At 30.2% G+C, this 23,347-nt stretch overlaps 1 protein-coding gene across 1 annotated transcript; it reads left to right on the top strand.

The window, feature by feature from the left end:
* Positions 1–4,968: 4,968 nt before the first annotated feature.
* On the top strand, positions 4,969–12,038 carry K444DRAFT_666726 (ketoacyl-synt-domain-containing protein; the record flags this gene model as incomplete). Its single annotated transcript, XM_024887215.1, has 4 exons — positions 4,969–5,589; positions 5,649–10,557; positions 10,612–10,827; positions 10,880–12,038. 4 exons carry the CDS (start codon positions 4,969–4,971, stop codon positions 11,782–11,784), a joined length of 6,651 nt encoding a protein of 2,216 aa, XP_024732408.1. The 3' UTR covers positions 11,785–12,038.
* Between the last annotated feature and the right edge of the window lie 11,309 nt (positions 12,039–23,347).

Raw genomic sequence — 23,347 nt, 5'->3', positions numbered from 1 at the left:
TTAAGATAATAAAGATAATAAAGTTTGAAATGTTATCTTCGAAAAATAGTCAAAAATTATAATCCTTTACTCATATTATTTATTTCTTAATTTATTTATATTATTCGGCATAAAATATTTTTAATCATAATAAAATTATCAAAATTTAAAATTATATATTATTTGATGATCCCGTGAGGAATATAATATTGAAAGCCCCCTTAACTATATCCTTCAATTTAATATTATTAATTTAATATTATTAATTTAATATTATTAATTTAATATTATTAATTTAATATTATTAATTTAATATTATTAATTTAATCTAAACTAAATATTATTATAAAAAGAATTATTTAAAACAAATCGAGAAGCTTAGTATTTAAAAGCTTTAAATAAAGAAAATAATTTTATTATAATTTTTTTTTCTTATAAATTTTTCTTATAAATTTTTTTATAAAAAGTTAAATAAAAGCTATTTTATTTTAGTTTCTTAACTTTTAATAGTAAATTCCTTAAAATAGCTCGGATTTTATAAAATACTATATAAGTATTCTTTTTATTTAATTATTTACTTTTAATTAATACGATTTTTTTTAAAAAATAGTTTTTATAATTAGTATAAAAGTAATATTAAAAAACTAGTTATTACTAAAACTTTAAATAGCGAGTTTTATTCTAATAAAAAAAATCGAAATCTTAATATTATTTTCTTTATAAATTACAAAAAAGTAATTATTTTTAATAAAAAGTTCTTTTCAAATATTAATTATCTTTCTATTTATAATAAATATAAAATAATAAATATTATTATAATAGGCTAATATTTTAAAAAGGCAATATAGAAAAAGACCTCTAATATATTTTATATAATTAGATAAATAAATGGCTTTAATTAAATTATTTATAAATTTAAAATAATAAGCAAATAATACTTTATTAATAATATAAATAAAAATAAAAAGTTTTATAATAATCTATTATTTTATAATTCTTTTATTATAACTTTATTAAATCTAATTATTATTAAAAATAGAATTTATAAAGAGAATTTCTTTTATAAAGTTATTAAAACTTATTATTAAAAGCTTATTTCTTTTATTAAAAATTAATTTAAAAATACTAATAATAATATAAAATTTAAAAAAGCTATTTATTTATAATATATTTTACTATAAAAAGGGTTTTTAATATCTAGTTATAAAAGTAGAAATTAAATAATAATTAAAGATAAATACTAATTAATATAAAGAATTATATTAGATTTAGTATAAAAATATATCTAAGCGAATTTAAATTACTTTTAAATAAATTCGGAAATATAAAATAAGATTATTTAATAATAATAAATTATATTTTACATATATTAAAAAGAATTCAAAATAATTAATAAAAGAGAATTCTAATTATTTTATTATTTCAAACTTTAAATAGAAGCTTTTTATTAGTTTTTAATATTAAGGAAATAAGTATAAATAAATAAAGAATTAAATATAATATAATAAGCCGTATTTTATAAAAATTATATTATTTTAATAGTTTTAAAATTTTAATTATATAATAAATACTAGGGCCTCTTATATATAACTTGCGGGAATTATATAAGAAAGCTAGCTTTTTAATAGTTTTTAAGCATTTATTTATTCTTTATATTAATTAATTAAGCTTTTGTAATTATATACTATTTATACTTTATTATATATATTTTTATTCTTATTATTTTGCTATTAAGTCACGTTTTATACTTTAATATACTTTATATGGGTTTTTGTCTTATTGCAGTTTCCTTCTTATATTACTCTTATACTAGTACTGCTATTATTTCTTACCGGAGAAGCTTCTTAGTATAGGGGAGTCTTCTAGTACTTACTTAATATCTTTAGCCAACCGAGGAAGCTTTCCAGTATAACGAGCCTACTAACAGAAGTCCGTTTTTTAAGGGCATTTCGCTAAGAAACCAACCCTATTACTATTTTGGACACTTTTGTTTTATATTTAGAATTAGGTTTGAGGGCTCTCTAAACTCAACCCGGCTTCTTCTATTATACGTACTTGAATTCTATATAGTTTTAATCTATAGTTACTGAAAAAATGTAAAGTGAAGTGGGCGATTTGAGTTTTGCGACACCTGAAAACATCGCTAAAAACACGGACTTCTGTCGGTAGGTTCGTAACTAGCTTTCGTTATTAATTCCATTATGAAACCTTCAATAAAGCTTAAAATATTCACTGCAAAGGCCCTGTTTCGTACGGACACACGTCTTTTGATTGCCAGCATTCGCCAACAACCAAATACTAGCGTTTAATACTCAGTATTCAAAGCTAGTATTTATATAATTTAGAGGTATTTCGCAAAATGCAAATACTCAATAACCATTGTAATTACGGAAGTTTTAGAATAATCTCTGGTAATCTTAAATCTCAAGGCTTACTTTTCTTTAGTAATTACTCCCTATAATTATAGGGTATTATAGTCTAATAATTATTTCTCTCCTAAGGCAAAAGTAATTAATTAATTACTTTATTATAGCTATCCTATTAAAAAAGAATTCACAATAGAAATTGCACGAGAAGCGCGAAATTTATATAATAATTAAAATATTGTGCCTTAAGAAGCGCTATAAAGGTAGTTGGAAAGGACAAAAACCAGTATTCAAATACTCAGTTTTTTCAGAACCACCTACTATAGGTGGTTCTAAAAAAACTACGATTTGTATGGGAGCAAATACTGGTAATCAAATACCAGTGTTTAGTTGCTAGTATACAAAAATTTACGAAACACTGAAATTCCTAATAATCGAAAGCTAGTGTTCGATTGCTGACCATATGCTACGAGTAGCATTCAAAAATTGCGAAACAGGGCCGAAGGCGCGCGGCTTTAAAAACCGTCCATTCCGCTAGGCGAGAGTTTTGAAAATCGCTCACTCGCGGTCAAAAAATCGTAACAAAACTCCCTAAAACTTTAGAACAACAAAGATATGGGAAAAGATACTTTGGCTTCTTCTCTATCACTTAAAGCTTAATTCAAAGCATTCGGACTTCGTGGTGCTCCGATGCGCAATTTTCAGAACCTAGAGATTTTGGTGTTCCTTGCCTTAGCGAAAAATGGACGGATTTTAACAGTGTGTCAAATAATTTAATTAATTATAATTATTGGCCGGTAATCAAATTAAATTAAGTCAGAATCGTAGTAATCAAATTATAATTAATTACTGGGTCACGTGTTATTATACGTGACTACAAAGATAATATAAGCGTTATGGCGCAAAAGTAAAGCGTATTTTACCCTAATTTAGATGTCACCTTATTATTATAGGCTTAATAGCTAGTATCCCGCCTTTACTCGCTTTACTTATCTTTGTAAATAAGTACTACAGTCGGGATTTTGACTTCTCTAGTCACGTGGGTGCGGTCATGTGATATATAGAGCAAATAATTCATATATATATATTACCTTGCTCTCCTTCTCTCTTCTTTGGAAATCAATTAACCTTTACTCTCTTTACACTTTAGTCATATATTATTTAAAGAAAAAGAAGAGAATTTATTACTTATATAACTTTTATATGGGTTTCACGTAATAATTAGAAATATTTAATTATATTTAATTATAATTTTTCTAATAATTAATTTTTTTTTAAAAAGTCAATAATCAAATTATAATTAATTATTTACTTGATTTAATTAAATATAATTAATTACCTTAATTATTTTTTTGACACACTGGATTTTAATGCCGTGCGCCTTCATAACCGAAGTCCCTCACCAAAACACGTCCCGCACCAAAACACGTTTTCGCGAATTTTTGTTTCTTTAATAACTAAATAACTACAAATCCGTTTATTATAAAATTTAAAATTTAATTATATAGAATAATAACCTAGTATAATAATAATATTGGATTTATAATAATTATAATAACTATTAAATTTATATTTATATATATAAAAGAATAAACTTTTAATATAACTTTTTAATTAATATATAAATTATTATAAAGCTATATATTTTATACTTAAAATACTTATACTATTTATAATATATAAAAGATTTTTTATAAAAAGTATAATTTCTTAATAAAATTTAAGTAAAAGTTTAAAGAAAATTAAATTATTATTAATTTTTAAGTTTCTTATAAAATATAACTTAATAAAGAACTTATACTTAATTCCTTTAATTTATTTATAAATAGTATATATAATAAAGCTATTTTGATTTTGATTTTTATTAAAAGTATTATATATATATAAAACTCTATAATTTTAAATTTAGAATAATTTAGAATAATATTATATTATATATTATTTATATTTTAAAGCTCTTTATATAAATAAAAGTAAATATAAATCATTTTTATTAATAATACTATAATATTATTAGTTATATATTAGAGAAGTATATAAAAACAAAATTAAGAATTTCTTTTACTTTTATATTATATAAATCTTTTAAAAATTATTATAAAAAATTTCAGAATTTCAAAATTTAAATCTTTAGTTTTATAATTAACTCTTTAAAAAACAGATTATATAAAAATTTAATATATATATTATAAATACCATAATAAAGTAATAATTTTATAATTTTTTTCGCTTTATAGTATTATATAATATAAAAGTAATATTAATATTAATATATTTTAATTAAAATTATTAAAAATAAAATTTTATAAGATATATTTATTATCTATGTAATTTAATACTATTAGTAGGCTTTATATACTTAGGGAATCCTATATATTGAAAATAAAAGGATTTTATAAAGTGGTTACTTTTTAATTAGTAAAAGTGTTTTTCTTAAGCGCGTGTTTTGGTGCGGGGATCGGTTAGCTCCTAACGGAAACCAAGTACCCGGCGATATAAAACCACACCACGCCTCTCAGTGTAACGCACACAATCTTCTGAGCACTCTTAATAGCAGTTCTCTTTGTTGTATCCTCGCGCACAATCCTTCTAATTCAACCTTCTTTGCCTCAACTGACTCGCCATGACAATCGAGACTAAGCACATCCTGCCGTCCGTTGCGGTCTTTTCTCCACAAAGCAAAGCTCCCACGGCTGCATATCTGAACAGCATTCATGCATTTCTCACAAGCACACTGTACTTGCAGCCATTTGTTAATGCAATTGGCCGCCTTGAGCAAACGTGGCAGATATTTGCCAATCACCGCAAAGACATTGCGGCCTTGAAGCAAGGCCCACGTTACATGAAATCATTTGCAGATTGGATCGCAACGGGCCACTCCGAGCCTATTGCTGACCACATGTCTGGGATATTCGCATTACCCCTCTTGACCATTGTTCAGACATGCCAATACTTGCAATATCTGGAAGCCCGTCAAGTTTCTCACAATGATTTCCAAGAATCATTAAACCGAGGAGGCGGCATCCAAGGATATTGCGGTGGTCTTCTGCCAGCGGCGGCCATTGCATGTTCCAGTAACGAGGACGAGGTTGTTCAAAACGCCATCACCTCTATGCGAATAGCACTAGGGATCGGGGCTTATGGAGAGCTTGGCGATGACGAAAATATACCTGGACCCACTACGATTGTCTTGCGATTAAAGAGACCAGATCAGGGGGAGGAACTGGTGAAAAAATATCCCGGGGTAATTTTGGTTCTATAACGAAACGTTATTTGACTTTCAGCTAATTCGGTGGCAAACAGGCATATATTTCAGCTGTCACAGATCCGAAGACGATAAGTATCGTTGGGACTGTTCCTGTGCTGGAAACGCTATCCGCACACGCTCGGGAGCAAGGTCTTCTTGTGCATGGTGTTCACTTGCGTGGCAAAGTCCACAATCCCGAAAATGCAGAGCTTGCTGAGGATCTCAATGACCTTGCTTGCTCGGAGCCGTCTCTCACCCTCCCGCACTCTCGACAATTACGAATACCAATTCGCTCCAACACGAACGGACAGATCATCTCAGACGCACCACTTACCTCTGAACTGATATACACCATTCTGACGCGCAAGTGCGAATGGTACACGCTCCTGCAAGAGACTGCGAGCGACCTCGTTGCGACCGGCCATGCATCTCACTTGTTTACTGTGTTTGGAATTGGCGATTGCATACCTCTTATGCCTTTTCACATGAAAAATTTGCATATTACCAAACTGGACGTCCTGTCGTACATCGAGAAAGTGTCGGTCCGGGGGAAAGCCGAAAACTATAAATACCCCGAGAACGCCATCGCAATCGTCGGGGCTGCCTGCCGCATCCCTGGCGCGGACGACTTGGAAGAACTCTGGCAGTTGATAGCGCGTGGCGAATCCAGGGCTGTCGAGGTTCCAACCGACCGCTTCGATCTCTATGGAAGTTTCAAGGCAGGTCTTGATCAGAAATGGGCGAGCAAGCAGAAATTCTGGGGTAATTTCATCGACGATCCGGATCGCTTCGATCACACATTTTTCAAGATCAGCCCGCGGGAAGCCACGAATATGGACCCGCAGCAGCGAGTACTGCTCGAGGTCGCCTATCAAGCCCTCGATTCTAGCGGGTATCTACGAAACCACCGAAGGGAGTCGGCCGACAATATCGGATGCTTCATTGGCGCTAGCTTCGTCGAGTATCTTGACAACACCGCTGTCCATGCGCCGACTGCTTTTACGTCCACAGGCACGATTCGAGCTTTTCTCTCGGGCAAAATTAGCTACCAGTTTGGTTGGCATGGCCCTTCTGAGGTCATTGATACGGCTTGTTCGTCTTCCCTGGTAGCAATAAACCGAGCGTGTAAGGCGATTCAAAGTGGAGAGTGCTCCATGGCTCTAGCCGGTGGCGTCAATGTTCTGACCGGCGTCCACAACTTCTTGGACCTCGCCAAAGCTGGTTTCTTGAGCCCTACTGGCCAATGTAAGCCGTTCGATGTAGCTGCAGACGGATACTGCCGCGGTGAAGGCTGTGCTTTAGTGCTTCTCAGGCCTTTAAAAGAAGCTGTTGCCGAGGGACAGCAGATTCTCGGTGTCATTCTAGCCATCGCAACCAACCAAGGTGGCCTTTCACCGAACATTACAGTTCCGTCTTCACCAGCTCAAAAGACCCTCTACAAAAGACTTCTCAGACAATCAGCTCTGCAGCCGGACCAAATTTCATATGTTGAAGCCCACGGAACTGGAACGCAGGTTGGCGACCCACTCGAGATAGCCACTGTGCGTGAGGTTTTTGCGGGCCCTTCTCGCGCAACAGCTCTCTCCCTAGGTTCGCTCAAGGCGAACGTAGGTCACGCAGAGACCGCAGCAGGCGTGCAGAGTCTGTGCAAGATCCTCACCATGCTTCAGCATGAAGGCGTACCTCCAATTGCCAATTTCAAGTCCATAAACCCCAAGATTGGATCTCTGGAAGCTGACAAGATGAAGATCCCGACGGCTATTGAAGCATGGGACGCACCTTTCAAGGCGGCCTGCATCAACAGTTATGGAGCTGCCGGTAGCAACTCTGCTCTGTTCTGCAGTCAACCACCTCAGGTCGCTAAAAGGGGATCGGTGGATGTACACAACAAGAACGAGAGATTTCCGCTCATCCTCAGTGCAAATTGCGCAGCGAGTCTCCACACAACCGCCGAGAGCTTGGTTCGCTATCTCGGGCTGCCAGCTCAAGAGAACCTTAGCCTTGCGGACGTTGCCTTCACCCTGGCCGAGCGGCGAAAACGCCACTCAGTGCGGCTGATCGCTTCCGTCTCAGCTTCCTTGCCGTCATCTGAGTCCTTGCTACATGCCTTGAAGAACACATCCGATATTTTGATTCCAGAACAACCAAGGAAAGTGTGCCTCGTGTTTTCAGGCCAGTGCCGCCAGATTGTTGGACTACACGAATCGAGTTATAAGTCTGTGCCGCGTCTACGCAGGTACATTGACGAGTGCAATGCGACCCTTACGGACCTAGGCTATCCGTCAATGCTTCCCGGCATCTTCAGCCAACAACCCACCTACGATGTGGTTTTGCTCCAGTGCGGAACTTTTGCCCTACAGTACGCATGCGCTATGAGCTGGATTGATTCGGGTCTTTCGGTCGCAGCAGTCATCGGTCACAGCTTTGGTGAGCTGACAGCAATGGTTGTGTCTGGCATCTTGTCGCTTCAGGATGGTATGCGGCTTATTGCTGCACGAGCAAGCCTGATACATTCCAAGTGGGGTCCGGAGCGAGGTACCATGCTCGCTGTGTATACGAATAAGCAAAGGATGGCCACCTTCATCAAAGACAGCGGCTTGTCTCTGGAGATAGCGTGTTTCAACTCCGCCTCTAGTCAGGTCGTCGTGGGCAAAGACAAAGACATCGAGAACCTTGAGGGATTCTTGTCTGCCAAGACTAAACCACAGATCCGTTCTCAGCGCCTTGACGTTAGTCATGCTTTCCACTCAATTTTTACGGAGTCCATTCTTGACGACATAGAAGTTGTTGCAAAGGCTTTGGTATTTAGAGAGGCGACCATCCCATTCGAGCCCGCAACGTCATTGCAGAGGACCGTCGTTACATCCGACAGGATTCGCGAACACACGCGAGCGCCAGTGTATTTCGAAGAAGCTATCAAACGCATTGAGAATGCTCATGAAAATTGCGTCTTCGTCGAAGCTGGCATAGGCTCGCCCATCACATCGATGGTCAAGCGAGCGGTCACAAAGACGGACGCGCACTGTTTCGTTCCTGTCGATTCAGGCAGCGCAGAGGACTCGACAGCCGGGTTCCTAGCAGCAACTATCAAGCTTTGGAGCGAAGGCATCGACACAACATACGTTCCGTTTCTTGACAATGCTCAGAGGGGAATTCATCAAGTTTGGTTACCTCCGTACAAGTTCCAAAAGACGAAACACTGGCTGCCGAACATTGACCGGGCTGTTAAAGCCTTGCACCGCGACTCTTCGGCAATATCAACCACAAATGGCCATAAGAGCGTATTTGCCAGCCCTATGCTTGTCGTTCCAAGAGACGCGGAATCCTCCTCGTCTAGAAAAGTGTTCGAGGTCAACGCTGCGACCAAGAGATTCCAAGCTATCGTTAGAGGTCATGCAGTCCGTGGCCGAGCGCTATGCCCCGCGTCGATGTATATGGAGTTTGCAATTATGGCTCTGGACCTCTTAGGCGTCGAAGTACAACACAATGCTTTGCAATTCTCCGAGGTCAAGTACTCTTCGCCACTTGGACTTGGCGCCACCCGTAGTATCGAGGTGGCTCTGAGCAAGCTCGAGTCACATTCTTCCTGGCACTTTGAAGTAACCAGTACTAGTAGAGACAATCTCTCTGGAAAGCCAATCATACATGCCGCTGGTACTGTTGACATCAATCAGAAGGGTGTCAGTGGCCTGTGGGCATACCAACGTCTGGTTGCAAGTCGAATCTCTCAGATTCCAGATGCTGCTCGAGCAGAGACTTTGCGGTCTTCTCGTGCCTATGATTTATTCTCACGGGTCGTGATGTATGGGCCTGTCCTCCGCGGCATCGAATCTGTGACCATTGCCGGTAACGAAGCTTTGGCTACCATTCAAGTACCGAACTCTGAGGCCGACTCCGGAGAGAGCACAGTGTCGACGCGTTTCGATGCCGTCTCGCTTGATATCTTTATCCAAGTCATTGGTTTGATGATCAACAGCAGCGGACAGAACAGTCCTGATGAGGTATTCATTGCTAGTGCCATCGATCAAGCGTTTGTTACAGCAAGTATCAATTTTCGTGACTCTCGCAACTGGACTGTCTATGCGATCTTCACACCGCAAGGTGAGCGGAAGGTATCTGGGGATGTCTTTGTGCTCAACCAAGAGGGAGTCCTGGCCGTGAACTACCTCGGCTGTCGATTCACAAAGATGCCCGTGGTTGTCCTGGAGAAACTGTTAGACAACGCCAACCGTGCTGCCAATGCCAAAGTGGCAATCAAGGGTGTTCCAGCTGTCACCAAGAACATGTCACCGTCTGACTCGGACAAGACCTCAGATTCGGACGAAGAGGCATCATCGGAAACCGGCGCTGATACTGATATTACGGTCTTAAGCTGGGATAGGGAAAATGGATTCAATAAGAAGCTGGAGGTGTTGAAAAGCACGATTGCCCAATTCGTGGGCATCACTGTCGGAAAAATGCCAGAGCAAGCACGAATGGACGATCTTGGTCTCGACTCGCTGGCTGCGATAGAGCTTGTCGACGAAATTGAGAAAATCTTCGGAATAAGCATTCCGTCAAAAGAAATTGCAAACGAGTCTGTACTCTCGATTACGGCCCGGCTCCAATCGACATCAACGGCACTCCCGCTACCAAAGAATACAGCGAAACCCGTGCTCACTGCCAGGTCTGCGGCTACACCTACTGCTGGGACGCCAAAATCTCCCTCAAAGTCCTCCTCGACTAGCGTGGACTACACTAAGTTGCTGGCTGTTATCGCAGATAACTGCGGTGTGTCTGTCAATGCTATTCAGCCTAGGGATTCTCTACGATCTCTGGGCGTCGATTCGCTATCTTCTGTGGAGTTGAAATCGTCTGTCGAAGACGAATTCGAAGTGGACATTGGCAATGAGCAGTTGAGCTTGGAGTCGACAGTGCAGGACATTATTGATTTCCTGAGTGCTCAAGGTCGTGCGCTGGTAAAAGGTAAATCCTTCCCGAGGTAGAAATAAGATGGGGTGACTGATGCTAAATGAGCAGAACAACCTAAGACCGAAGATGCGGTGGCTGCTCTCGGGGTTTCAAATCGTCCTCGCACAGCTAAGTTGCAGCAGAAGAACAATGTTGTATTGTCAAACGGAGTCAAACAGGCGCAGGAGAAATTGTTGACTTTCGTCTACAAAGTCGAGGATGGTGTTGATATTGAGGCGGATGTGTACTTGCCCAATGACGTTCCAAGTTGTCCGATGCCTATAGGTGTGTCACCGTCAAATGCGGTGGAATCGTTGACATGCTGATTATCTTGAAGCTATCATGATCCACGGAGGTGGCTACATGACACTCTCTCGCAAGGCCATTCGCCCACATCAGACTGCTCACCTCCTTGCGAACGGGATTTTACCAGTGAGCATTGACTATCGCCTTTGCCCTGAAGTCAATGTTCTCGACGGAGCCATTTCAGACGTGCGTGATTCAGTGTTCTGGGTGCAGCATTCACTACCGAAATTTCTAGAGCGAACGGGCATCGAACTGGACGCAAGTCGTGTTGGGATCATCGGCTGGTCCACGGGGGGCCATCTTGCCTTAACTAGTGCTTGGACAACAAGAGCCTCGGGGATACAGCCACCAAGGACTATTCTGTCTTTCTACGCGCCCACAGGCTTCGAATCCGAAGATATCGACGCGGACAGAAAATTCCCGGAACGAACAATTTCAATACATGACATCAGGACGTCACTTCTAGCAAAACCGTTGACCAGTTACGAGTCAAAGGGCGATGCAAAATACCTCGAGGGCGTTGGATTTGTGCGCCCGAGTGATCCGCGATCCGCTCTAGTTCTGTCAATGTTCAAAGAGGGCATTGGCCTTCCGCTTATCCTAGACGGAATTCCTCCACCCAACAGTGAGGGCGATACGGTCTTCAAACGCCCGGACGCAGCGAGAGTCGAATTAATCAGCCCGCTCGCTCAAGTAAGAAAGGGGAACTTTTGCACGCCAACATGCGTGGTACATAGCAAAGTGGATAAAGTGGTACTCATAGACTCTGCAGACAGGTTCGTATCTGCGCTCAGTGAAGCCGGTGTCGAACACAAGTTCGTCAGGCTAGACAGTAGCAAGCACCTCCACGACCTTCTGTTAGAGCCTGGATCAAGGCAATGGGACGAGGAAGTAGAGCCTGCCTACAACTTCTTTCTGGAAATATTGCTGAGGTGACGATGTCGACTCACTTGAGTATGCTTATGCAGATTTATGCAGATTTTAGAGGGTACCTGCTGGGCAGGAACGTCGACCCGAAATCTTGAACTAACAAGTTTCCTCCCTTTCCGAATCCCTGTTATTTCGAACTCCACCATACGATCACAGTAATATAAGGAAAACGTATATAGTTTAAAAGGTGTCAAGCAAAAATTGCACGATTTCTTCCACTGCCCGGCATAGACTTTTTCAGATGCCTTTGTATGACTTCCAACTCGTTCAGATCTTCATTAATTTGACTTTGTTATATCTGCAGTGTCGCGATATTGTGAAGTTTTTTTCTTCTCATGGTGCATCACCTGGTTTAGTATTGCCAGACCAACTCGTGGCCGCGCCATCTCTCCTACAAGCTCAAGTCGTGAAGGCAAAAAACTACACCACTGAGAATACAATCAAGGACGAGTAGAAAGACTAATATGAGAGAATAACATGGCTGAAACACAGATATGCCGCTGCTTTATTGACAATTCCAACTTATGGATCGAGGCCAAGGCCAGGAAGTTTACCGCCAAAGAAAACGACCATATGCCCACTCTTCAAGGTACGGGAAGCAAGAACGAGGACCCGCAGCCACGCATTGACATATTCGAAATAACCTTTCTTTCTTTTCTCTTTGCTTTATTGAGATCTTTTTTTAATTAAGGTAAATATAATTAGGTAATTTATTAAATATAATTACTATACTTAGCTTTAAATCTTTATATTAAATCCTAATTCTTACTAAGATTTATTAAAAGTCGAATTAAATTTCAAACTCAAATAATAAAAGTTAAATAATACAAATAAATAATAACTAAATCCTATTTATTAAAAACAGATAATAATAATAAGTTATATAAATAATTATAATAAGCCTTATAAGAATTATAATTAATAATTACTTTAGATATTAATATCTTTTCTTTATTAAATAATATATTTAATTAGCTAATATAATTATTTAATTAGTATTATTTATATTTTATTACTTATATCTTATTACTTATATTTTATTACTTATATTTTATTACTTTTAATTACCTTTAAATTATATAATATAGTTATATTATTAAGAAAATATACTAGAAATATACTAGAGATATTTAGAATACTAAGCCTCTTATAAGCTAGTATATTATTACAAGTATAAGATCTAGGGCCTAAAAGATATAATTAGATTATCTTTATTTTAATAATTTAAAGCTAAAAAGAGAAGAGAATCTTAAAAAAGCCTCGGATCTAAATAATTACAAGCTATATACGGGCCTATATACTAGTTCAAGCTCGGGATTATATATAACTATTAGGTAACTATAGATGCCTTATTTAGATACCAGATACTATAATATAGCAGGCTATATTTATTAAAAATCATATTGTTTTAGTAGTTTTAAGGTTTAGGTTATATAGTAAAGGCCGCGGCTTTTTATATATAACTTACGGAAATCATATAAGAAAGCTGGTTTTTCTATAGACTTAGAGAATAATTCTTTATAAGTATTTAATTAATTAAGCTTTTATATACTATCTACTATTTATATTTTATTATTTATACTTTTAATTTATTATTTTATTATTAAGTTATATTTATATTCTAATATACTTTATATAAGTTTTTGTTTTATTATAGTTTCTCTTTTATATATTTTATAATAAGTAATATAGGGAAGATAGAAACTTTATAATTAAGGTAATACTCTTATAAAGTTCTGAGAGATATCTATAAAGCGGATTATTAGCTTAGTAAGTTAAGAGAGAAAAAGGGCTATTATAATACCTTAAGTCTAAGGCTAAAATATTAAGAATATATAAGTATTAATCTTAGTATCTTATATTAATTTCTAATATATCTAATAATTTGGATATGAATTAGCTATAAGATATAGTTACTAGTATAATATATAAAAGTAGTAGAAATAGAGACTAATTATAAAAGGAAAAGAAATAAAGGAAATAGAATAAGAAAGATTATACTAAGATAATATGAATTAGATCTTAGTTAGAAATAGACTTTAGTATTCGGAAATAAAGTTATATTATTAATTTATATATTATTTTTAGTTATAATAAAGACCGGAATAAAGGTAATATTAGTTTTAGTAAAAAAGCTTATTACTAAATCCGGAAAAGATACCTAAAAAAGGAAATATTCTTAATTTTAAGTAAAATAGTAAACAGGAATCGGAAATAAAAATTAAAAAGAAATCGGAAATAAGAAATTATATAAATAAACTAGAGAAGTTTCTAGAAAAAGAAATAAATACAAAATAAAAAAACAAAAGAGAATTCAGAAAAGTCAGAAAAGAAATTATATTTATTATTTTTATTATTACTTTTAATAATATTAATAGATATATCCAGTATATCAAAAAAATAATTAAGGTAATTAATTATATTTAATTAAATTAATTTTCTAATTAATTATAATTTGATTATCGACTTCCAAAAAAATAATTAATTATTAGACTAATTATAATTAAATATATTTAATTATTTTTAATTATCACGTGACAGTTATATAAAAGTTATATAAATAATAAGTTCTCTTCTTTTTCTTTAAATAATATACGATTAAAGCGTAGAGAGAGCAAAGGTAAGTTAATTTCCTAAGAAAAGAGAAGGAGAGCAAAGTAATATATATGTGAATTATTTGCTGCGGATATTACATAATCACACCACGTGACTAGGGAAGCCAAAACCACTACCATAACACTTATTTACTATTGCAATAAATGCGGGTATATATAGTATATATTAGATATCCAAGGAAGAGAGGTGTAGTGTGGGTGGCCAGAGCTTGAATATAATAATCATGGTCACGTGAAGACAAGTCACGTGGTCAGCCTGCAGTTGCCATGCAACAGTTATAAAGATAAGTAAAGAAAGTAAAGGCGGCATACTAGCTATTAAGCCTATTATAGTAAGGTAATATCTAAATTAGGCTAGAATAAACTTTATTTTTGCCCGATAACGCTTGTGCTATCTCTATAGTCACGTGTAATACCACGTGACCAAATAATTAATTATATTTAATTAAATTAAGTAAATAATTAATTATAATTTGATTACTACTATTCTGACTTAATTTAATTTGATTACCGGCCAATAATTATAATTAATTAAATTATTTGATATACTAGATATATCTAGTTTAGTAAAATTAAGAGAAAATACTATAGATATTAAGCTAATAAAATAGAAAAGAAAGTATAAGTAATAGAAATAAGACTAGAAAAGCTATTACTTTATTACTACTAATATTAAAACTCAAATCTCGATTATATTTATTATTATTAACTAGTTTCTCTCTAATTCTGGTTCTCAAATTAAAAGATATATTTAAATAAGAAATTAGTTTTTTTAGAAATCTTATTAGTAAAAGTCTCAGGTATAGAAACTTTATAATTAATTATAGAAGAAATTATTGAGATTAATATAGCTAAAAATAAGTATATACTAGTATTGGATTTGAATCTGCTATTTATAGAAGCTCCTGAAATACTATAGTTTTAGGGAAATAATATTTCTATATTCTTGAAATAGTATATAAATATATATAAGAACTATTATATTCCTAATAATACTAAAAGAAAGAGAATTATCCGTTATATCTCTTCTATTTATAAGAATTAGATTAAGACTATATTAGAGTACTATACTAATAATCCAGGAAATTACTAGAAAACCAAGTTCTTTAAAGCCTTACTAAAGGAATTCCGAGAATATAACTAGGAAATACTTAAAATTAGCTATAACTTTCTTAATTAGATTATTATATAAGTTTAGAATAGAAAAATCTCTTTCAAGTCTTATATTAATATATTTAATAGAATATTAAAGAAGTTACTAAAAGGAAAAAGATAAATGAAATTATTTAGTATCGAGAATTTATAAGAGAATTATCTATTCTAATAAGAGATTATATTTTTAAGAATACGAACTTTGAGTTTATAAATATTTCTATTTATAAATATAATAAGATATATAAGAAAGTAGTAATATTCTATTAGTATAAAAAGAAGAAATACTATTTTAATATTACTAATAACCCAGATATATCTAGACTTAAATAAGAATACTTGAATATAATAGTCTATAATATAATTCTTAAACTAGAAGATAATTATTCTTTACTAATACTTTCTATTATATTTCCTGAAATTACTATAAATATAAGTAAGAAGAAAACCTAGCCTGCGGCTAATTATATAAAACCTACTAAAAGTAGTAAACTTAAGAAAGATAATATTAACTAGCTAGTAAAAAGTCTAGAAAAACTATTTATTATTATTATAACTCAGGAGAACCTATAAAGATAGCTTAATATAGCTATTATTATAATTCGGGAAAATATCTATAGCCTATTTATATAATCTAGTTAATTATAATAAGTATAATAGTATTAATAGCCTAGTAAATATAATTCGGGTCTTTAGGGAAAATATACTAGAAGTTATAATAGAAGTTATAAAGAATACTATAGTAGCTATAATAGTTAAGCTAGAATAAATAAAGAATCTAAATAACTATGTTCTAGAGAAAGTTAGTCTCAAGTATAATTAGAAAATACTATTTAAGTTAATATAGCCTATAATATAGACTTAAAACCGAAAAAACGAATTTACTATAAATACTATAATAGAAATAAGAATAATAATATTAATCTAGAATATATTTATATCTTTTAGTTCTATTACCTATTAATAAAAGAACTTATAAATTATAAATATACTTATTAATTTAATAGAAAATAATATAAAGAACTATTTAAGTCTAAATAAAAAAGCATTTCCTTTTTCCTTATTAGTAAATACTAGTAATTTAACTAAATTGTTTCCTAAGTCTAAAGAGAAGAATTCAACTATAACTTAAATATTTGACCTAAAAATATTTAGAGATTAATAGAGGATATCTAGTTTACTAGGCAAGAAAGAGAAAAGAAAACTGGCTAACCGGGATCTATATATAGAAACAAGCAAATTATATCTAGGGAATCTAAATAGCCGCTTTGTCTTAGAGAAAATTATATTAGAATTACTAATATTTCGGGTTCTGAAATTAATAAATAGTACTAAGATTTGGCTATAAATAGTATTTCTATTAATACTATAATAGGTTCTTTATTAAAAAAAAAAGGAAAGAGAAATAGAAATAATTAAAAAGGTTTTCTAAAAACAAGCTAGAGTAGTAAAAAAGCTATTATATATAAGAAGCCAGAAAAATACTATTTTAAGAAGTAATAAATAAAGAAATAGCCTAACTAAAAATATAAATATTAATATTTCCGGAAATAAATAGAATAAATTAGAAACCTAATATACTCTTAACTATAATAAGTATAGAATTCCTAAAGTTAATAATATTCTAATAAGATTACTAAAGAAAATAACTATTTTATTTCTAAAGACTTAGAAAAAAACAAGAATACTTATTTATATCTTAAAAATACTAGATCTAGTTATTATACTTTAGAACTAATAAGTTAAAAATAATACTCTTTATTTTATTATCTTATAAATAAGAAATACTATTATATTAAATATAATTAGATATATTAGGAGATCTATAAAACTAGTAGCTATAGCTTATATAATAAATAGAATATTTAAAAAATTAGAAATACTAGCTCAGATACCTAATACTAATAGAATTATTTAATTTAAAGGTAATAGTATTAATATTCGAATATTACTAGCTTATAAGTATATTATATAATCTCTATATCTCTAATTTACACTTCGAGAACCTTAAAAAAGTATTAAATATAAAGAAATAATTAATACTAGAGCTAAAGCTAATATTTTCTTTAAAAAGATTTCTAGAAATATTAGTAAAGTAATATATAATACTATAGATTATTAAATATTTACTATTACTAGAGCAGAATTTGGATTTATAAGAATAGTAAAGCTTAAAACTAAGGTTATAAATAAAGTAGGATATAAAGATATATTTTTTCTAGTTAAAAAAGCTCTAAAAATCCTGCTTAGTTAACTATTCTTAGTAAAAATAAAGATAAATATTATATATAAAAGTAATAGTTTATAGAATAAAAGGTTTACTAACCCTAAAAATAACTAGAATACCTATATTATTATAATTATTTTATTTTTAAAGAATACTAGAAAATAAAAGAAAATAATAGTTTAAAAGTATTAAGCTTCCAAAATTAAGAAATTAAATAATATAAAATAAGAAATAAAAGATAAAAAGGAAAAATAGAGCCTAGTATTATAACTAGTAATAATATTAGAAGAAATGAAAAGATATTAGGATTTCCTATAAATTCTTTTATTTTGGGTTTAGAAGTTTAAGAAATTAATAATATTTTTAAAGAAACTAAAGTAGAAAGAGTTCTAATTAGAATATTATTAAAAGTAGTTCCGGATTTAATAGAAAAAGAAATAAAAATATTTCTAAAAAAGAAATATATTTCTAAAGCTAAGAAATATGAAACTTAAAACTAGAAAGAATTCTGGAATATATAGGAGTTTAAGAAAGATATATTAAAATATTAAATAAAAAAGTACTCTCTATATCTAACTAGAAAGAAGCTAAATAAGAAAGTTATAAATTCTAAAAATTAGATAAAAAGAATACTAGAAAAAATAGCTATAGCTTTTAAAGAAAAAAATAATAATTATAGTTTATTTCTAGTTATAGGAATATATAAAATAAAGAATAAGAAGATTTAATTAGTAAATACTAATAATAGAACTAGAAAGGGCCCTAGTAAATATCCGGACTAGTTTAAGAAATTTAAAGCTAGAAAATATTTATAGAAATATACTAGGAAATATAAGAATTATTTTTTATTAAGAATATTAGCTATTTTAAGAGATTTATAACTTATTCCGGAATATCTTAAATAATTAGATATTAGTAACTGGCTCTAGGAAGAGAAACTAGCTATATTTCAAGAATTAATAATTAATTAAGAAAATATAATTATATTTAATTAGAAAGAAATAAGAAAAGTTTATAAAAATATTAGTCTATTTATTCTAATTAAGACTATTAAGTATAAGGCCTAGTAAGAAAAGAATTTCCCATATCCTAAAGCTCTAGTACTAGTAATAGTAAAGATATTATTAGAATATCTAGATTATAAAATTCTTAAGAAATATAATAGACCTTACTAAAATCTATGGTTTTTAGTTATAAAGAAAGTTACTAGAACTTATAAACTAATTAATACTATTATAAAAATGAATTTAGTAATCTTATAAGATATTAATTTATTCTTATTTACTAATAAGATTTCGGAAGAATTTACTAGATATATTTATATTTCTTTAATTAATTTTTTTTCTAAATATAATTAACTTATACTAGATATTTATAATAAAGATTTAATTATACTTATAATATTTCTAGAACTATTAAGAATAATTATACTATTTTAGAAAGCTACTAATTCCGTTATATAGTTTATATGAGTTATTATAACTATTCTAGAGAATCTATTTCCTAAAATTACTATACTATTTATTAATAATATTAGAATTAAGAGGCCTTATATAAATTATAATAAATAGCTTATTTTACCTGGAATTTAGTGTTTTGTATTTAAACATCTTTAAAGCCTAAATATAATTTTGGATAGAATTAAATAAGCCAGAACTAGTATTAGAGAAAAATTATAGTTCTATTATAATAATATAATTATTATTAGCTTTATCTATAAAGTATTTAAAAGAAGTCCTTTAAGTTTAGGAATTATTAAGATCTTGAAATAGAAATATTATAATAATATAACTAAAGGTAAGGTATTTATTAGAATTATTATTTATTATTATATTTGAATTAAAGGCTTTATAATTATTACTAAACTTATTTATTACTTAATAAAAAAAGTATAATATAGAACTGGAATAATAAATAAAAATAAGCTATATAAATTCTTTAAGAAAAGCTTATTACTATTCTAATACTTTATAAGTTATACTATAATTTATTAGAAGGTTAGGGAATAATTATATTAGTAATAAATACTAACCTGGATAGATAGAGCAGAACTCTTAATTAATATAATAATAAAGGAAAAAAGAGAGTTATATAGTATAAGTCTGGAATCTGAAATAATATTAAATAAAGATATAATATTACTAAAAAAGAATATTAAGAACTAGTAAAATATTTATAGAAAATATAATTCTGGCTATATAAAGTTTACTTTATTCTTAAACTAGATATTAATATACTTGTTATATAACTAAGTAAAGTAATTATAGATTTTCCTAGAGCTCTAGTTACTTACTAGTTAATATGGATTTAATTATTCGATTTTAAAATTAAATATATTAAAGGAACTAAATATATTATTACTCATAAATTATTAAGATATTTATAATAAGAAGATAATACTAAAGATAATAAGAATATTAATAAATAGTTAGTAATAGAGCTTAATACTATTAGAATAATACCTATTAAACAGAAAGTTTAATTAAAGGAAATAATTCCGGTTTAGTTATATAATATTATTTTAAGAAATTAGACTACTAAGATCTTTATTAGATATTTGAATAATAGTATCTAGTTACTAAAAATTAATAATTAAAGCCTTATTATATCTGGAAGTAAATTAGTAATATTAAAAAATAATAAAATCTAGAAGTTATATAATAAAGGCTATAGTCTTTTATATATAACCTTTAGTAAAATAGTAAATAATAATACTAATTCCTATACTTTATTTAATAACTCGACTATTTTATTAGATCTTTTAAATAATAGCTATTCTAAATAATACTAGAATATTATATAATATCTTATAATATTCTTTAGACCGGAAGAGATATTTAGAGCCAAGTTTTAAAAATTAAGTAAAGAAGCTTTAAATTGTAATATAAGAGATTAATTACTATAAAGAATTATATTTAAAATATACTTACCTTAACTTATTATTAATAACTAAGAATAAAAGGAAATTATTATTAAAGAACTATATAATAAAATTAAATATATAAGAAGAAAGAGTATTTTTTACTTAGTAACTAGCTATTATTACTAGGAAGATTACTATAACTATATATAGAAGTATATTAATACTTATAAGGTCTATTAGTATAAGAATAAAAGAAGATAAGAAAAAGCTTTATATCTAATAAAAGCTATATCTCTTTTTTATTACTTTGAGATTAATATAGTTAAACTACTAGATTATAAAAGATATAACTTACTAGTTATTACTAGAAATAACTTCTTAGAATAAGTTAAAGCTAGACTTTTAAAGAACCTAACTAGTAAGAAGATTACTAAGTTTATTTAGAAAGAAATCGTTTATAAGTATGGTTTATTTAGCTAGCTTAAGGTAAATAATAGATTAGAATTTAAAAAAGTAGTAATTTAGAAACTTAATAAGCTAGAAATTAATAGAATTATTATTTTAGCCTATAATTTTAAAGGAAATAATATAATTAAAAGAAGGTATTAACTAATTATTTAAGTATTTATTATATTTATAATAGGTAAAAAGAAGCCTTAAATTAATTTACTATTATATATTTTATTTACTAATTAAGTTATTATATATGAATTAACTAGATTTATTTCTTTTTATATAGTTTATAATAAGAAAGCTATATTACTTATAGAAATATACTTTCTAATCTGGAGAATACTTAAATAAAATAAAGTTTATAATAGAGAAATATTTCTAGAAATATATATAAAGCAAATATAGATAAGAAATAAAAATATTAAAGAAGCTAGAATAAAAAAGAATAGAAGATACCGAGAGAAAAAGAAGTAATTTAATACTACTTACTAGATTTATTTAAAGCCTATTTCCGAAAAGAATCTAGTTCTTATATATAATATTAAATTAATAAATTAAAATAAATTAAGGAATATAAAGCTATTATATTATTAGCTTGGTCTATATAGAATAAGATATATAAATTAATTAAAAAAGTACTATATATTAGAAGAACTTAATAGTATTATACTCCGAAAAATATATATTAGGAATTAATTTAAATAGTTTATTAAAAGAAATAAATTCTAGTACTTTCCTAAAAATAAAGTTAATAATAAATATATACCTATAAATAAATGTTTTAAGACAGATATAGAACTAAAAAAGGAAGCTATTATAAAGTATTATAAGTAAAATAGTACTTAGGAAATTAAGAAAGCTACTAGTATTATTATATATATTCTAGAATTACTATTATAATTCCTAGATACCCGGTATCTGAAATGCCTTACTAGATACCAGATACCTTCTAGGCGCACGTGACGCGGCCGCCTCACTAGGGAAGTATACTTAGAATATACTAGAGATATTTAGAAGGCTAAGCCCTATTGGGACTAGTATATTATAGAATATATATACTTCTTATAGCCTCCTATATTCTAGTTTTCTTTTCTTTAGTTTTGAATTGTCTTTATAAGAGACCTTCTATCTTGCTTTCCAAGCCCTAAATACCGTATTTATAATAGTATTTAAAACTCATTTCCTTTAATCCTATAGAGGATTTTAAATAAACTAATTTAGAACTATTAGTAATATAAGTATTACTAAGATAATAGAACCTCAGAAATACGAGTAATAGATTCTAGAATAATAAAAGCAGAAAGCTTTAGAATTCTCAGAGGAATTAGATATTTATATCTTTATAAATATATATTAGTAATATATTAGAAATCTTTCCTAAAAACCCAAAAATTAAAGAACCTCGAATAAAGGCTATTCTTTAACCAAGTCCTAGAGTAATAAGTATATATAGGCTAGTAATCTAACTACTACTCTCAAGCCCTATCTTATAACCTTATAGGCCCTATATATATACTAGTAATGAGACTGCCAGGGAAGATATAGTAAAGGAAAAGTATAATAGATTAATTTCTCAGGATATTATATAACTAGAAACTATATTAACTTTTACTAAGGCTTCTAGTAAAGCTCCTACTAGTTCAGGTTATTCCGTTAATAGCCCTTTCCGAACTAAATATCTCATTAGTATTTCTAGAGAATTTATAAACGAGTCTATAAAAATAGAACTCTCTGCTTTTATTATAAAGCTTCTAGAAACTAATAATTATATTATTACTAGAGAGTTATATAAATAGACTAAGAAACCTAATATCTTACTCTCAGATATTAATATTATTATAAAAAGCTACCGGGAAAATATCTAAAGAGCTATTTTATATAAGAATACCTATAGTTATAATAAAGCTATTTTCGAGAATACTAAGCTTTATAATACTAAGCTTGAGAATAAAGTTAAATACTATATAGCTATAGTAGATTAGCTTATAATAGCTCTAACTGCTTCTGCTTTACTTATTCTGGCTATTCCGAACCCTTTTTAAAAGAATTCCAAACTATTTCCTATTTATTCCTATCTAGAATCCCTTATATCTTATACTTTCTTTAGAGATACTAGAGTTACTAAGCTCCCAGATCTAATTCTTTTTACTAGAGATTATACTATCTTTAATAACTAGCTAGTTTAGATTAAGAATAAGCTATAAGGAAATACTAATTTATATTTTTTAGAGAATCTCAAAATTATTTATATTTCTAGTA

This window comes from Hyaloscypha bicolor (assembly GCF_002865645.1).
Source record: "Hyaloscypha bicolor E unplaced genomic scaffold K444scaffold_125, whole genome shotgun sequence".
NCBI classification, from domain to species: Eukaryota; Fungi; Ascomycota; class Leotiomycetes; order Helotiales; family Hyaloscyphaceae; genus Hyaloscypha; species Hyaloscypha bicolor.
Note: the sequence above shows the minus strand (reverse complement) of the source record. Positions and strands in the feature narration are given on the sequence as shown.